Source organism: Capricornis sumatraensis, chromosome 14 (genome assembly GCF_032405125.1).
Source record: "Capricornis sumatraensis isolate serow.1 chromosome 14, serow.2, whole genome shotgun sequence".
Lineage (NCBI taxonomy): Eukaryota > Metazoa > Chordata > Mammalia > Artiodactyla > Bovidae > Capricornis > Capricornis sumatraensis.
The window spans coordinates 66620422-66636885 of record NC_091082.1 but is presented as its reverse complement, the minus strand read 5'-3'; the positions used below and the strand labels follow the sequence as shown (position 1 = coordinate 66636885).

The following is a 16464-nucleotide window of genomic DNA, read 5'->3' as shown; positions in this document are numbered from 1 at the left end:
CAGATGAGACCCTCTTACTCTGGGATCACAAAAAGCAGGATTTGTGGACTATGGAAAGCTTTTCCTGCGGATGTCTATCAAAAGTTCCTTACCCTCGTTGATAACTCTAACCCAGGGTTAGCACCAAACCCACCAGCAACATAAGAGTCCTAGTGCCTAGATCAGCACCTACAGTGTGATGCCTACACAGAAAATATATACATTGAGTGAATGACTGGGAACTTAAAAAAATCAGAGAGCAGATAGAAGCCTGGAGTCTCCAAGCTCAGAACGAAAAGGTCTCTGTGAGGTAATGCTGGGAGAATCTGGAGTTTCTACTTCTGGCCTTCATATTTTATGGAATGTTGCAAGCCATCTATTGTTTTACTTTAGCTTTTTCAGGTGAGATAATATTTTCCTGCATCTAGGTTTAAGGTTGAAATTATGACAGCTATTATAAAGAATCCTGCCCCTATGAAATAGTAAAGAATTATTAATTGATAAAAATAGTGTTGAATTCTTGAAGGAGGGTCTGTTAAGGGTAGAGGCAATAACAGCAAGCAGGTTTAAAATGGTCCAATTTGACTTTTCTGTCTCATTTCCATCTATAATATGCATGGGAATTACAGTGGTGTATTGGGTGCTTTACACAATTATCTTGGGAAGGGGTTTCCTAAGGTGATATCAGGGCAGGGTTTTCTTAGATAATATTTTATGTTGTTGGATGTGTATATTTGAGGAGTAAAAGGGATCCTGAGGAAGGAGAAGAGACACTTGGCTGTGGTTTTACTGTAAAAATTGCAGCCTTGTTCTGACACAATGATCCTATTCCTGCTCCAATTCTAGATTTTTGGTTGTAGGATGAACCATAGCTTTAGAGCAGATTCTGGATAGGTATCACAGTTTTGTCCTCTGAAGTTGTTTTGTTTGTCAAGTCCTTCATTGTTTTTCTTTTTTTAAAAAATCATTTATTTATTTGGTTGTGCCGGGTCTTAGTTGTGGCACTCAGGATATTTGATCTTCGTTGTGGTATGTGGAATCTTTAGTTGGAGCATGTGGGGTCTAGTTCACTGACCCGGATCAAACCCAGGTTCCCCGCATTAGGATCACGAAGTCTTAGCCACTGGACCACCAGGAAAGTTGCTCTCCATTGGTTTTTCTCTTTGCTATGCTCATCCTTGAATGAGTGGCCTTTTTTTGATTCTTTAGGTGGAGCATTGAGGATCTCTATCAGAGCTATTACTCTCCAGCCCTAAGGGAAGAATATGCTTATGGAAGTTATTACTACCATGGATACCCACAGCAGCTTCAGGAAGAAAGAGGTATGGAATAATCTCCAAGAAGCCTTTGGGATGGTACCACTGGTCTGACAGGGCAGAGGCCAAAAGGGCCATGCTCAGAGCCTCATCCTAGGCCTCCACCCCCACCTGCTTCTTTATTGGTCAGATGTTGCTGTTGCTAAGTCGCTTCAGTCATCTCCGACTCTGTGCGACCCCGTAGATAGCAGCCCACCAGGCTCCCCCGTCCCTGGGATTCTTCAGGCAAGAACACTGGAGTGGGTTGCCATTGCCTTCTCCGCTTGGTCAGATGAGGCCACAGCAAACACACTGCTGCTAGCCGTCTTGAGAAGAGATAGAAAAGAGTCATTTTTCTTTGTACATGTAGGTGTAGTTGATGGGACTGAAACTATTATTATGAGTGTTATGGAGAGTTTGTACTTCATCCTTTTTTTTTTTTTCTACTCATTATAACCAAGATTATAATCTCTCCCTGATCAAGTCACAGTGAAGTCAGTTCTTAACAGTGAAGTCATCAAGTGTGTGGGTGGGCTGTTATGCGTCTGACCATCACAGAGTGGCAGATTTGCACAAAAAGGAATTTATACCCTATACCAATAGTAAGGATTTAGGTATGTGTTAATGGCAACTTCTGACCTGCTAGTAAAGAGAAAAATCTGTTTCAGTACTGAAAACACAAACACACACACACAGGATCCTGACTGTTGTACTATCCTACACAATCATGCTGATTGGTTCAGAGAAGACTGAGATTCATCTTACAGACTTTCACTGTTGGCTTTCACTTACCAACTTTATTCAATTTGGCAAATACAGTCAGCCCTCTGAATCTGCAGGTCTGTCTCCAACTGGTGATTGAAAATATTTGAAAAAAGGAAAATTCCAAAACTTAAAACTTGCATTTGTTGCTTGTTGGCAACTATTTACATAGCACCTATGTTGTATTTACAACTATTTGCATAGCATTTATATGGTATTATTAGTTTTAGAAGTCATCTAGAGATGATTTAAAGTTTGTGGAGGATGTGTATAGATTATATGCAAATATTACACCATTTTATTAATATATAAGGGACTTTAACTTTCTCAGGCCCTGAAACCAATCCCCTAAAGCATACAGAAGGATGACTGTATGTCTTTATACCTGCCTTGCTCCAGTAACCCAGCTTCACAACTTGCTAGAATCTCTGAACTTTTAGGAATAGGAAGTGACCTGTCTTTGTTTTGTTTTCTCTGAGGGTGCAGTGCCAAGGCAAGGGAGTCCGTATATCTGGCAGGAAGATCATCGAGATCAAAAGTACCTCAGTGAGCATCAACATGAAAACCAGAATAGTCAATTTGGAGCAAATAGGGAGACCCAGTTCCAGTAAGTGCGAAAGGAGAGGCTGGTTCAACATGATTCAGCCAAACTCAGACTACGTTTGGCAAAATTGATGTCATCTGGTACTGGTCCTTCATCTTCAGAAGCCCGTCTGCTTTTGTTCTGGCCACAAGGATGGAGCTCAGGCTGGCCCGAGCCAGCTGTTCGCATGGACCCTGGAAGGAGAGGTTCTTAATTCTGAGTGGCAGTTCCCCAAACCTGCCTAAGTCCCCAAACCTGTGAGGTTACTTGAGGTCCATGTTGAAGGAGGGCCTTAATTCTATGTTGGCCTTGGAACAGATGAGGCCTTGCAGAAGTTCTCATGATTGCATCCTGCCTGGGGATGGGGTGCGTCTCCTCTGCCCGGTCCTGTGCCCTAAGAATGGTCTCTCCCCTGGGACGAGAAGAGCAGGGAGGACCATTCTGTACATGTACCTGTCTGGTACCCTTAGGCCTTTCCCCTGCCTGGAACTCACCAACCTGCCTGCTCTGATTTAAGTCATTCTGGGATGTCAGGCCACAGAGATCCAGCCTTCTCTGCAGAGTTTGGGGCCACTTCTAGTAACTGTGCTATGAACCCCGGGAGTTCCTGTTTTTCTGGTTTAATAGACCGTGGCAGCACAAGGGAGGACAAGGCTTTTCCCTGTGGCACATGTGCCAACCCGACACCTGCCCACACTTTGCGGCAGAGCAGCCCCTAGTACAGGGCAGCTCAGCCTTGCTGGTCTGCCCTGGATCCCCTCTCATATGCTCCTGTCATTTTGCTACAGATCTAAGAGTCGGAATCCTTATAAAGACAGTCCTGCTTCTAACTCTGGACAGGAGAGGCCCGGGGACCTGTTCATGGAGAGTCCACTAACTGGGGCACAGAAAAACAAGGTAACCTGAAGTGACTCAGGGCTGGTGATCTGTGACAGTGCATCAGAGCTGACATCATCAGCAGTGGCAGGGCAGGGCCCTGGGGGTGGGGGTCCCTAGTGACAGCGATCTAAGGGGTACCATTCCTCCCCTCTTGGCAGAGCCTCCATGCCTACGCCCTCCTTTCCCTGATTCCTGTTTCAATCTTCTGGGCCTGGGGCCCTTATTGAGCCCTTTTGCATTTTTTTTTGCCAAGTTAGCTGTCAGGAAGTATCACCCAAGTCACTCCAAGGTGGGAAAGGAAAGAAGTGTTACTGGTACTCCGGTGAACTAGCAATTTGGTTTACTTAGGAAGTGGGAAGTTGCTAGCATCTTTTAATTTGGGTATGAAAAGCAGAATTTAAAACCTTTCTTGACTCTTCCATTTCTCTCTTCTGAAATCTTACTGTGTGTACCAGTTGGGCTATGAAATGGAGCTCTTGAATTTTTTAAACTTTCAATTTTGGAATAACTTTAGATTTATGGAAAAGTTACAAGAGACAAGGTCTTAATTTTTGACAGTTTCGTATTAATCTTCTATCCCTGATTAGATTTGTATAATTTGGGGGAACAGTTTCTTCTGTATACCTAATACTTAACAGGGCCGGGCACCTATTAGGACTAACAGTAACAACAACACAAAAACAGCAGTCATATATGAGTACAGTACCTTACAGTGTGGACAAAGAGCTTTTGTATCCATTGTTTGCATCTGCTTTACAATCCTCCCAGAATATAAGCTCTGTGAATTTCTTTTAAAAAAATATTTATTTATTTGGCTGTACTGGGTCTTAGTTGTGGCATGCATCTTTATTGCAACACGCAGGATTTTTTTTAGTTGCAGCATGTGGAATCTTTTAGTTGTGGTGTGCAAATCTTTAGCTGCATCATGTGGGATCTAGTTCTCTGACCAGGGATTGAACCTGGGCCCCCTGTATTGGGAGCACAGAGTCTTAGCCCCTGAACCACCAGGGAAGTCCTTTTGTACCCATATCCTTAGGGAAAGCATTGCACCTGGAGCATAGTAAGTGCTCATTAGACAGTTGGTGAATGAATGCAAAAGGTAAGTACTTGAACTATATAGGGTAGGTATGATTATCTACATTACAAATGAAGGTACTGAGCTTAGAGCGTCTACGTCACTTGTTCAAGGTTACAGAGCCTGGTATTAACAAAGCTGGGATTTGAATTAAAACCCCCTGACCCCAAGACCTGCACTCTACCCATGGGGCCTAGATGAATCCTTTAGCGAGAACTGTCAGTTGAATGATCCCTTCTTTTCCTTTCAATATGTCCACATTCATTAGATTTACTTGAAAGTTTGAATTTTGTTGCTTTGCAGAAACACTTCGGAGGACTGTCTCTCTGAAAGTGTCTCTGATTCTTCCCATGTGTTCTTGTCGTTTTTAACTTCCAGCCATCACTGATGGAGGAGTCCAACCTTCTCTGGCAGCATGAGTCTGGTCTCACCTCCAGCAGCTATGAGCTCAGTCAGTACATGGCAGATGCTTCCGAGCTCTATGACCCCAGGACTTCAGCAGTCTGGAGCCCAGTTCAGGCTGGTGGGTACTGACATGATTAAAGGAGTTGGCTGAGTCTGATGAGAAGAGGGCTGGGTGGCACAGCTCTGGGAAGGTCAACTTTACCTGGTATTTCCAAGAGTAGATCCCTTGTCTGCCTCATTTGTATACATAGGTCCCCTGGGCAGAGTGGCCAGCTTTGGCTCCATTCCCTGTCTTTTATTTTGTGCTGAAGAATGCATCATAGCTGATTCTTGGAAAGGAACATGGCCCATGGCCGTCATCAGGTTGGGAGAGGAGGGGCTCAGAGGTACTGTAGGTAACAAGGGAAGAAAGTAAAGACCAGAGTCAGTTTGGGAAAGTCAAGGCAGGTCACAAAGGTCTGGATGTAGGAGATTTGTCCTGAGTATTGGGGCTATGAGAGCCAATTCCCAACCTGTCACCCTCATGAGAGTCTAGGCCTGGTACATTATCATTTGTACTAAACCATCAATTTCTTGCATTATATTCTTCTTTTTTCTTTTTAAAATTATTTTTTTTATTGGAGTATAGTTGCTTTACAATGTTGTCATTTTCCACTGTACAGCAAAGTGAATCAGCCATATATATACATATAGCCCTGGTTTTTTGGATTTCCTTCCCATTTAGGTCGCCATAGAGCACTGAGATGAGTTTCCTGTGCTATACAATGGTTTCTCTTAGTTTTCTATTTTATACCTGATAGTGTATATATGTAAACCCCAATCTATCGATTTATCCCATGCTCCTTTCCCCCCTTGGTGTCCATACTATGTCTGTCTCTCTCTTTCTGCCTTGCAAATAGGTTCATCTGTACCATTTTCCTAGATTCTACATATATGTCTTCATATATGATGTTTGTTTTTCTCTTTCTGACTTATTTCACTCTGCAAGAAAGTCTCTAGGTCCATCCACATCTCTGCAAATAGCACAATTTTGTTCCTTTTTATGGCTGAGTAATATTCCATTGTGTATATGTGCCATGTCTTCCTTATCCATTCATCTGTCAATGAACATTTAGGTTGCTTCCATGTCTGGGCTATTGTAAATAGTGCTGCAGTAAACATCAGGTGCATGTATCTTTTGGAAATATGGTTTTCTCTAGGTATATGCCCATGAGTGGGATTGCTGGGTCATATGGTAGTTCTATTTTTAGTTTTTTAAGGAACCTCTACACTGTTCTCCATAGTGACTGAACCAATTCACTTTCCTACAAACATTATAAGAGGGTTCCCATTTCTCCACACTCTCTCCAGCACTTTTTGTTTGTAGATTTTTTGATGATGGCCATTCAGACCAGTGTGAGGTGATATCTCATTGTAGTTTTGATTTGCATTTTTCTAGTAATTAGTGATGTTGAGCATTTTTTCATGTGCCTCTTGGCCATCTGTATGTTTTCTTTGGTGAAATGTCTATTTAGGTCTTTTGTTCATTTTTTGATTGGATTGTTTGTTATTTTGATATTGAGCTACATGAGCTGTTTATATATTTTGGAGATTAGTCCCTTGTGTGTTGCTTTGTTTGCAAATGTTTTCTCCCATTCTAAGTGTTATTATTTTGTCTTGTTTATGGTTTCCTTTGCTGTGCAAAAACTTTTAAGTTTAATTAGGTCCTACTTGTTTCCTTTTGTTTTTATTTTCATTACTCTAGGAGATGGGTCAAAAGAAGATCTTGCTGCGATTTATGTCAGAGTGTTCTGCCTGTTTTCATCTAAGAGTTTTATAGTGTCGACCTTACATTTAGGTCTTTAACCCATTTTCTGTTTATTTTTGCGTATATAGTGTTAGGGAGTGTTCTAATTTCATTCTTTTATATGGGTTGTTCAGTTTTCCAAGCATCACTACTGAAGAGATTATCTTTTCTCCGTTATCAAATATTGGGTAACCATAGGTATGTGGGTTTATTGCTGGGCTTTTTATCCCATTCCATTGATCTATATTTCTGTTCTTGTGCCAGTACCATGCTGTCTTATTACTGTAGCTTTGTAGTATAGTCTAAAGTTAGGAATCCTGAATCTTCCAGCTCTGCTTTTCTTTCTCAAGACTGTTTTGGCTATTCAGGGTCTTTTGTGCTTCCACACAAATTATAAAATCTTCTGTTCTAATTCTGTGAAAAATGCCATTGGTTGTTTGACAGGGATTGCATTGAATATGTAGATTGCTTTGGGTAGTACAGTCATTTGCACAGTATTGATTCTTCCAGCCCAAGAACATGGTATATCTCTCCATCTCTTTGTGTTGTCTTTGAAATCTTTCATCAGTATCTTATAGTTTTATGAGTACAGGTCTTTCGCCTCTTCAGGAAGGTTTATTCCTAGGTATTTATTCTTTTTGTTGCAATGGTAAATAGAATTGTTTCCTTAAATTCTCTTTCTGATCTTCAGTTGTTATTGTACAGGAATGCAAGGCATTTCTGTGCATTAATTTTGTATACTGCAACTTTACCAAATTCATTGATTAGCACCAGTAGTTTTCTGGTGGCCTCTTTAGGATTGTTTATGTTTAGTATCATGTCATTTGCAAACAGGATATTTTTACTTCTTTTCCAATTTGGATTCCTTTTATTTCTTTTTCTTCTCTTTTTGCCATGGCTACGATTTCTAAAACTATGTTGAATGATAGTGATGAGCACAGGCATCCTAGTCTTGTTCCTGATCTTAGAGAAAATGATTTCAGTTTTTCATCATAGAGAATGATATTTGCTGTGGGTTTGTCATGTATGGCCTTTATTATGTTGAAGTAGGTTCCCTCTATGCTGACTTTCTCGAGAATTTTTTAAAAAATCATAAATCGATGTTGAATTTTGTCAAAAGTTTTTTCTGCATCTATTGAGATGATTGTATGGTTTTTATTCTTTAATTTGTTAATATGGTACATCACATTGATTGATTTGCATATACTGAAGAATCCTTGCATCCCTGGGATAAATCCCACTTGATCATGGTGTATAATCCTTGTAATATGTTGTTGGATTTGGCATTATAGTCTGACATATTCTTAAAGGCCTAAATCTGACTTAGAGCATGTATTTCTTCTAATTATGTAACGCACCCAGAATCTTATCTTGGTCCCAGGTGAAATTTGGAAAGAAATATGTCTGTGGAATATTTCTTACATAAAGCAAAGCAGTGGTAGTAATGCTAACAGTGTTCACCTGTTTTGGTTGGTCAGAGGACATCTCAGCAGCTGGTCCCAAGGAACCCATGAAGTTCTATGTCCCTCACATGCCTATGAGTTTTGGGCCAGGAGGTCAGCTGGTGTGTGTGAGTCCCAGCTCTCCCAGTGATGGACAGACAGCCCTTGTTGAACTGCACAGCATGGAGGTAAACAAGATTCTGTGTCCCCTGAATGTCAGCACGTTACTCCCTGCTTCCCTTTGCCTGAGCCCTGGCATCTACAGGAATAGAGTGCTCTTGGAGGGGTCTGAGCCATGTACCCTGTGGATTGGTGTGTGTGTGTGTGTGTGTGTGTGTGTGTGTGTGTGTGTGTGTGAAGGCATGCGTGGGGCTCTTCTCTGAAAGAAGTAATGCTAGACTGATGTTTTACCTGTGATGCTGTTGGCTCATATCCAGAAACTAGAGAGCTCGTTTTTATCTTCCTGCTTTCTCCATGAGGCATTGAGCCCCATCCTAGGACCACAGCTCTGGGTTCTGATATGGACTCAGCTGAGGAATGGGACACTGGGGGCACATAGTCTTGAAGACCAAACTTGAGTTTTTGTTCCAGGTTATTCTTAATGATTCTGAGGAACAAGAAGAGATGAGGACTTTCTCAGGACCGCTGATCAGGTAAATCACCATAAAAGTTGCCAAATAAGGGCTTTTGAAACCTATAAAATCTTCCTGCCCAAGTCAGCATTTGGGGATTTGGGCTTGGCTTCCTTCAAAGAAAATATCTGTCCACATTGGAATGGAATCTTTGTGCTATAAGTTGGAGCCAGATGTGGCCTGAGCCATTTTGACAAGCAATTTGAGTGTTGAAAGACAGAAAAAGTTTAAAAATCTGAAATCAGTTCTATTTTACAAAGGCTATGTGGTAGGAGGTTTTAATGTTCTGGGTACTTAATAATACTTAAACTGGTAGAAAAGTGGAGCACAGCCTGGGAAATCATAGGCAAGTTGCTCATATGGAAAACATTTTTCTGGAGAGATGTATAACCCAGTCAGCGCAAGTCTGCCCTCTGCAGGATTGAGCTAGAACTGCTTTTACATTCCTAGTCATGTTTCTGATAAATACTGAGGATGTTCTTTGTTCTGGAGAAAAGAGTTCAGGCTGGTGTCAGAGGTGAGATAATGCATTCTGAAGCCCTTTAAATATCGTCACAACTATACAGATGTGTCCTTATCCTGAAGCTTCCCCCTCCAAGAAAATCCCCAGGGTATTTTGACAGTTCCTTTAAGTAAAAATTAATTGTCTCCATTTTTACACACAGGTGTAGTAGCAATGTGGCCTAGAGTACCGAGTTGGGTGTTTGGACACCTAGGGTACTGATCCCCATTTGACTGACTTCATTAAATAATCTCAAGTAAATAATAATTCCTGTTTATTGCATGCTTTATATATGCTACATAATTGGCTAATTCCTTTTTGTATGAGGTAGACTTTAAAACAGTGTTTTAATAGAAGTATAGTTGATTTACAATGCTGTGTTAGTTTTATATTACAGCAAAGTGATTCAGTTATATATAAATCTGTTCCTTTTCAGATTCTTTTCCATTATAGGTTATTATAAGACATTGAGTTGGAGGTAGACTTCTAAAGACATTTTATTTTGTTTATTTATTTTAGCTGCACCAGGTCTTCGTTGCTCCATGCGGGCTTTCTCTAGCTGTGGCGAGCGGGGGCTACTCTTCGTTGCAGTGCCCTGGCTTCTCACTGTGGTGGCCTCTCTTGTTGTGGAGCACAGGCTCTAGGCATGCAGGCTTCAGTAGCCGTGGCACACACGCTCAATAGTTGCAGCGCCAAGAATCAGTAGTTATGGCACATGAGTTAGTTGCTCCACAGCATGTGGAATCTTACCAGACCAGGGCTTGAACCTGTGTCCCTTGCAGGTAGATTCTCATCCACTGTACCACCAGGGAAGCCCTGGAGGTAGACATTTTAATCACCCCTGTTTTATCAAAAAGAGCAGAGGCTCAGAGGTGATAAGCAGCTTGTGTAGACTGAGAAGTTTAGGCTAGATTTAAATCCAGGGTTGTCTGATCTCAAAGTCTGTGCTCTAACCTGCCACCCAAATAAATAGTCATTTCAGGTCTCTGGGCCTCAGTTTCTTCCTCTGTAAAATGGAGACAGTGTATGAGAGAATCTCTGAGGTCCCTTCCTGTTCTATATGGAAACAACGGTCCTGTAACTACAGACTCACTGTCCCCATCCTGGGTTGCTGCTACTGCTGCTGCTAAGTCGCTTCAGTCATGTCCGACTCTGTGTGACCCCATGGACTGCAGCCTGACAGGCTCCTCCGTCCATGGGATTTCCAGGCAAGAGTACTGGAGTGGGGCGCCAGTGCCTTCATCCTGGGTTCTCCTGTTTCTATTACTGTCTCAATTCCAGCCCAGGCAGCGCCCTCACGCTGTAGGAGGGGCTTGTGGTCCTGCCTGGGGAAGGAGTCTGCCCCTCACTCTGCTCCTTGAAATCTCTCCCAGGGAAGATGTGCACAAGGTGGACATCATGACGTTTTGCCAGCAGAAGGCAGCACAGAGCCGCAAATCTGAGACACCGGGGAGCAGAGACTCGGCTCTACTCTGGCAGCTGTTGGTTCTCCTTTGTCGGCAGAACGGGGTCAGTATCACCGCGGCAGGAGGATGGGCAGGTGCAGGCTGGACTGAAATTTAAGTTTTCCTGGGAGAGAGAAGATTCGTCTTGGGGCAAAATTATAAAAGGTAACATTAAAGAAGCAACAAATGGCCTCAAGAAAAGAAACTGCTGAGGTCAATGCCAGAGTGCAAACGCTAACTTTTCCCTGCCCTTCTCCACTAGCCTCTGGTTATTGCTCAGTTCTTGGGTTACCTCACCAAGCAGATAATACACCTATGAGAGTGTGCATATTTCTGGTCATTGTGGCTCCTGACAGGCAGAAAATAGGCATGAGAATGAAGGTGGAGTTTCAACTACCACAATGCAAAAAGGACTGTCTTGTGTTTACCTGTGGGTCTCCTCCTGAAGCGGGCGTACCAGCTTCTGCAGCCCGGGGTACCAGCATGGCGACGAATGGGATTCTTTTTGCCTTGCAGTCCATGGTGGGGTCTGACATCGCAGAGCTGCTGATGCAGGACTGCAAGAAGCTGGAGAAGTACAAGCGGCAGCCGCCTGTCGCCAACCTCATCAACCTGACGGACGAGGACTGGCCAGTGCTGAGCTCGGGGACCCGGGACCTGCTCACCGGGGAGATTCCTCCCAGCGTGGAGACGCCTGCGCAGATCGTGGAGAAATTCACCAAGCTGCTCTACCATGGAAGGAAGAAGGCAAGTGCCGCGCCCACCCCTGCTTAAAATAGTCCGGGCAGCCATATAGCTCACCCCTCCCCCAATGGTATGAGTGACATCTACTCATTTTATAACAGTAAGTTCAGAAAGGTACAAAGGAAAAAAAAAAAAAAAACAACCCAAAGTCCTACCACTAAAAGATAGTACCTGTTAACATTCTGATATATTTACTTCTAGTATTTTCTATGCATATGTATCAATATTAAAAGTTAAATTAAATTACATATACAATTTTTTTCTTTTTTCCCCTTAAGACTATATGGTGAAACCCTCTCATGGCATTAAACTGTGCCACTAAAATCTAGATTATATTCCATTATATGAATGTATCATATTTTATGCACAATTCACTGTTGTTGACTATATAGGCCATGTACACTTTTGCCATTCTCTGGTAACTCAGTGGGTAGAGAATCCACCTGAAATGCAGGAGACCAGGTTTTCACTCCTGGGTGGGGGGAAGATCCTCCGAAGGAAATGGCAACCCACTCTAGTATTCTTGCCTGGAAAATCCCATGGACAGAGGATCCTGGTGGGCTACAGTCCATGGGGCTGCAAGAGCCAGACACGACTTATCCACTAAACCACAACCACCATAATTATACAATTCAAAAGTCTTGTTATATAAATCTTTGGATGGTCTTTTTATTATTTTTTAAGATAGATTCCTAGAAGTGGAACTACTGGGTTAAAGAGTATGTACTTTTAAAAGGCTCTTCATATATACACTAAATTAGTTTCCAGGAAGTTTGTTTACAAATGAGTACCTCCATCAACTATATCTAAAATATACATGTCAATACTGAATACGTTAATTCCACTGATGAAGTGATGTCTTCTGTATTTTTTGATATGTAAGTTAGACTTTGACATTTTTATATTATTTATTCAATTTTAAATAGAAGTATATTTGACAAATGAAATGGCAAGATAAAGTATACAATGTGATTTGATATATGGTGTGAAAGGATTCCCCTCACTGAGTTATTAACATACACATCACCTCGTATATGTCCCTATTATTTTACACCCTAATTTTGAAGTTGAGCTCACATTTTACAAAAGTCTGAAGTGAAGTGAAGTGAAAGTCACTCAGGGAGGAGCATAAAGATGGCGGAGGAATAGGACGGGAAGACCACTTTCTCCCTCACAAATTCCTCAAAAGAACATTTCAACGCTGAGCAAACTCCACAAAACAACCTCTGTAGGCTGGCAGAGGACAGCAGGCAACCAGAAAAGCAGACCATTGTCTTCAAAAACAGATTTTTAATCTTTGCTCTTAGGGTTTTTGTTGTCAATTTTGTACTTTAAAAAACCCAAACTTCACTACCCAAGTTTACCTGAGAGCGAGATTACTGACTTGACCACTCTCTTCTCCTATGGACTCTCCTTTTTCTCCACCAGGTGGCCTCTGTCTCTTTTCTCCCCCATCTCTTCTCTATCCAACTCTGTGAATCTCTGTGTGTTCCAGACAGTGGAGAACACCTAAGGAACTGGTTACTGGCAGGATTTGTCTCTCTCCTTCTCATTCCTCTCTCTTATCCTCCTGGTCACCTCTGTCTACTTCCTCCCTCTCCTCTTCCCTGTATAATTCCGTAAATACCTGAGCGGGCCAGACTATAGAGCGCACATAAGGAAGTGACTACTGCCTAGCTTGCTCTCTCCTCTTTTGATCTCACCGCATCTCATTCTAGTTACCTCTAACTACCCCCTCCATCTTCTCTTCTCCTTGTAACTCAGTGAACCTCTCTGAGTGTCCCTCAATGTGGAGAAACTTTTCATCTTTAACCTAGATGTTTTATCATCGGTGCTGTATAGATGGAGAAGTCTAGAGGCTACTGTAAAAACTGAAGACCAGAAGCAGGAGGCTTAAATACAAAGCCTGAAAACATTAGAGAACTCTTGAATTCAGGGAACATTAAGCAATAGGAGCTCATCAAATGCCTTCATACTTACACTGAAACCAAGCTCCACCCAAGGGCCAACAAGTTCCAAAACAAGACATATCACTCAAATTCTCCAGCAACACTGGAACACTCCCCTGAGCTTGAATATACAGGCAGCTCAAAATTATTCCAAAACCTTTGATGTCTCATAACCCATCACTGGTCACTCCACTGCACTCCAGAGAGAAGAAACCCAGCTCCACCCACCAGAACTCCAACACAAGCCTCCCTAACCAGGAAACCTTGACAAGCCACTGATAGAACCCCACCCACAATGAGGAAGCTCCATAATAAAGAGAACTCCACAAATTACCAGAATATAAAAAGACCACCCCAAACGCAGCAATATAACCAAGATGAAGAGACAGAGGAATACTCAGCAGGTAAAGGAACAGGAGAGTTGCCCACCAAACCAAACAAAAGAGGAAGAAGTAGGGAATCTACCTGAGAAGGAATTCCGAATATTGATAGTGAAAATGATCCAAAATCTTGAAATCAAAATGGAATCACAGATAAATAGCCTAGAGACAAGGATTGAGAAGATGCAAGAAAGGTTTAACAAGGACCTAGAAGAAATAAAAAAGAGTCAAAATATAATGAATAATGCAATAAATGAGATCAGAAACACTCTGGAGGCAACAAATAGTAGAATAACGGAGGCAGAAGATAGGATTAGTGAAATAGAAGATAGAATGGTAGGAATAAATGAATCAGAGAGGAAACAAGAAATATGAATTAAAAGAAACGAGGACAATCTCAGAGACCTCCAGGACAATATGAAACGCTCCAACATTCGAATTATAGGAGTCCCAGAAGAAGAAGACAGAAAGAAAGATCATGAGAAAATCCTTGAGGAGATAATAGTTGAAAACTTCCCTAAAATGGGGAAGGAAATAATCACCCAAGTCCAAGAAACACAGAGAGTTCCAAATAGGATAAACCCAAGGCGAAACACCCCAAGACACATATTAACTAAATTAACAAAGGTCAAACACAAAGAACAAATATTAAAAGCAGCAAGGGAAAAACAATAAATAACACACAAGGGGATTCCCATAAGGATAACAGCTGATCTTTCAATAGAAACTCTTCAGGCCAGGAGGGAATGGCAAGACATACTTAAAGTGATGAAAGACAATAACCTACAGCCCAGATTACTGTACCCAGCAAGGATCTCATTCAAATACGAAGGAGAAATCAAAAGCTTTACAGACAAGCAAAAGCTGAGAGAATTCAGCACCACCAAACCAGCTCTCCAACAAATTCTAAAGGATATTCTCTAGACAGGAAACCGAAAAGGGTGTATAAACCCGAACCCAAAACAATAAAGTAAATGGTAATGGGATCATACTTATCAATAATTACCTTAAACGTAAATGGGTTGAACGCCCCAACCAAAAGGCAAAGACTGGCCGAATGGATACAAAAACAAGACCCCTCTATATGCTGCTTACAAGAGACCCACCTCAAAACAAGGGACACATATAGACTGACAGTGAAGGGCTGGAATAAGATATACCACGCAAATAGAGACCAAAAGAAAGCAGGAGTGGCAATACTCATATCTGATAAAATAGACTTTAAAACAAAGGCTGTGAAAAGAGACAAAGAAGGCCACTACATAATGATCAAAGGATCAATCCAAGAAGAAGATATAACAATTATAAATATACATGCACCCAATATAGGAGCACCGCAATATGTAAGACAAATGCTAACAAGTATGAAAGGGGAAATCAACAATAACACAATAATAGTGGGAGACTTTAATACCCCACTCACACCTATGGACAGATCAACTAAACAGAAAATTAACAAAGAAACGCAAACTTTAAATGATACATTAGATCAATTAGACCTAATTGATATCTATAGGATATTTCACCCCAAAACAATGAATTTCACCTTTTTTTCAAGTGCTCATGGAACCTTCTCCAGGATAGATCACATCCTGGGCCATAAATCTAAACTTGATAAATTCAAAAAAATCGAAATCATTCCAAGCATCTTTTCTGACCATAATGCATTAAGATTAGATCTCAATTACAGGAGAAAAACTACTAAAAATTCCAACATATGGAGGTTGAACAACACACTTCTGAATAACCAACAAATCACAGAAGAAATCAAAAAAGAAATCAAAATATGCATAGAAACTAATGAAAATGAAAACACAACAACCCAAAACCTGTGGGACACTACAAAAGCAGTGCTAAGAGGAAAGTTCATAGCAATACAGGCATACCTCAAGAAACAAGAAAAAAGTCAAATAAATAACCTAACTCTACAACTAAAGCAACTAGAAAAGGAAGAATTGGAGAACCCCAGAGTTAGTAGAAGGAAAGAAATCTTAAAAATTAGGGCAGAAATAAATGCTAAAGAAACAAAAGAGACCATAGCAAAAATCAACAAGGCCAAAAGCTGGTTCTTTGAAAGGATAAATAAAATTGACAAACCACTAGCCAGACTCATCAAGAAGCAAAGAGAGAAAAATCAAATCAATAAAATTAGAAATGAAAATGGAGAGATCACAACAGACAACACAGAAATACAAAAGATCATAAGAGACTACTACCAGCAGTTGTATGCCAATAAAATGGACAACGTGGAAGAAATGGACAAATTCTTAGAAAAGTACAATTTTCCAAAAATGAACCAGGAAGAAATAGAAAATCTTAACAGACCCATCACCAGCACGGAAATTGAAACTGTAATCAGAAATCTTCCAGCAAACAAAAGCCCAGGTCCAGACGGCTTCACAGCTGAATTCTACCAAAAATTTCGAGAAGAGCTAACACCTATCCTACTCAAACTCTTCCAGAAAATTGCAGAGGAAGGTAAACTTCCAAACTCATTCTATGAGGCCACCATCACCCTAATACCAAAACCTGACAAAGATGTCACAAAAAAAGAAAACTACAGGCCAATATCACTGATGAACATAGATGCAAAAATCCTCAACAAA

The 16464-nt window shown here is 41.3% G+C and overlaps 1 protein-coding gene across 2 annotated transcripts in view; it reads left to right on the top strand.

Annotated features, from left to right (window-relative positions):
* The window catches only part of SEC16B (SEC16 homolog B, endoplasmic reticulum export factor), a 48493-nt gene that overhangs the window by 613 nt on the left and 31416 nt on the right, over positions 1-16464 (top strand). For both annotated transcript variants that reach the window (XM_068986069.1, XM_068986071.1), the window contains exons 2-9: positions 1189-1301; positions 2523-2643; positions 3408-3516; positions 4952-5096; positions 8243-8394; positions 8798-8859; positions 10714-10849; positions 11302-11532. In XM_068986069.1, the coding sequence (XP_068842170.1) occupies positions 1189-1301; positions 2523-2643; positions 3408-3516; positions 4952-5096; positions 8243-8394; positions 8798-8859; positions 10714-10849; positions 11302-11532 (1069 nt within the window). The remainder of the gene's footprint in view (positions 1-1188; positions 1302-2522; positions 2644-3407; positions 3517-4951; positions 5097-8242; positions 8395-8797; positions 8860-10713; positions 10850-11301; positions 11533-16464) is intronic.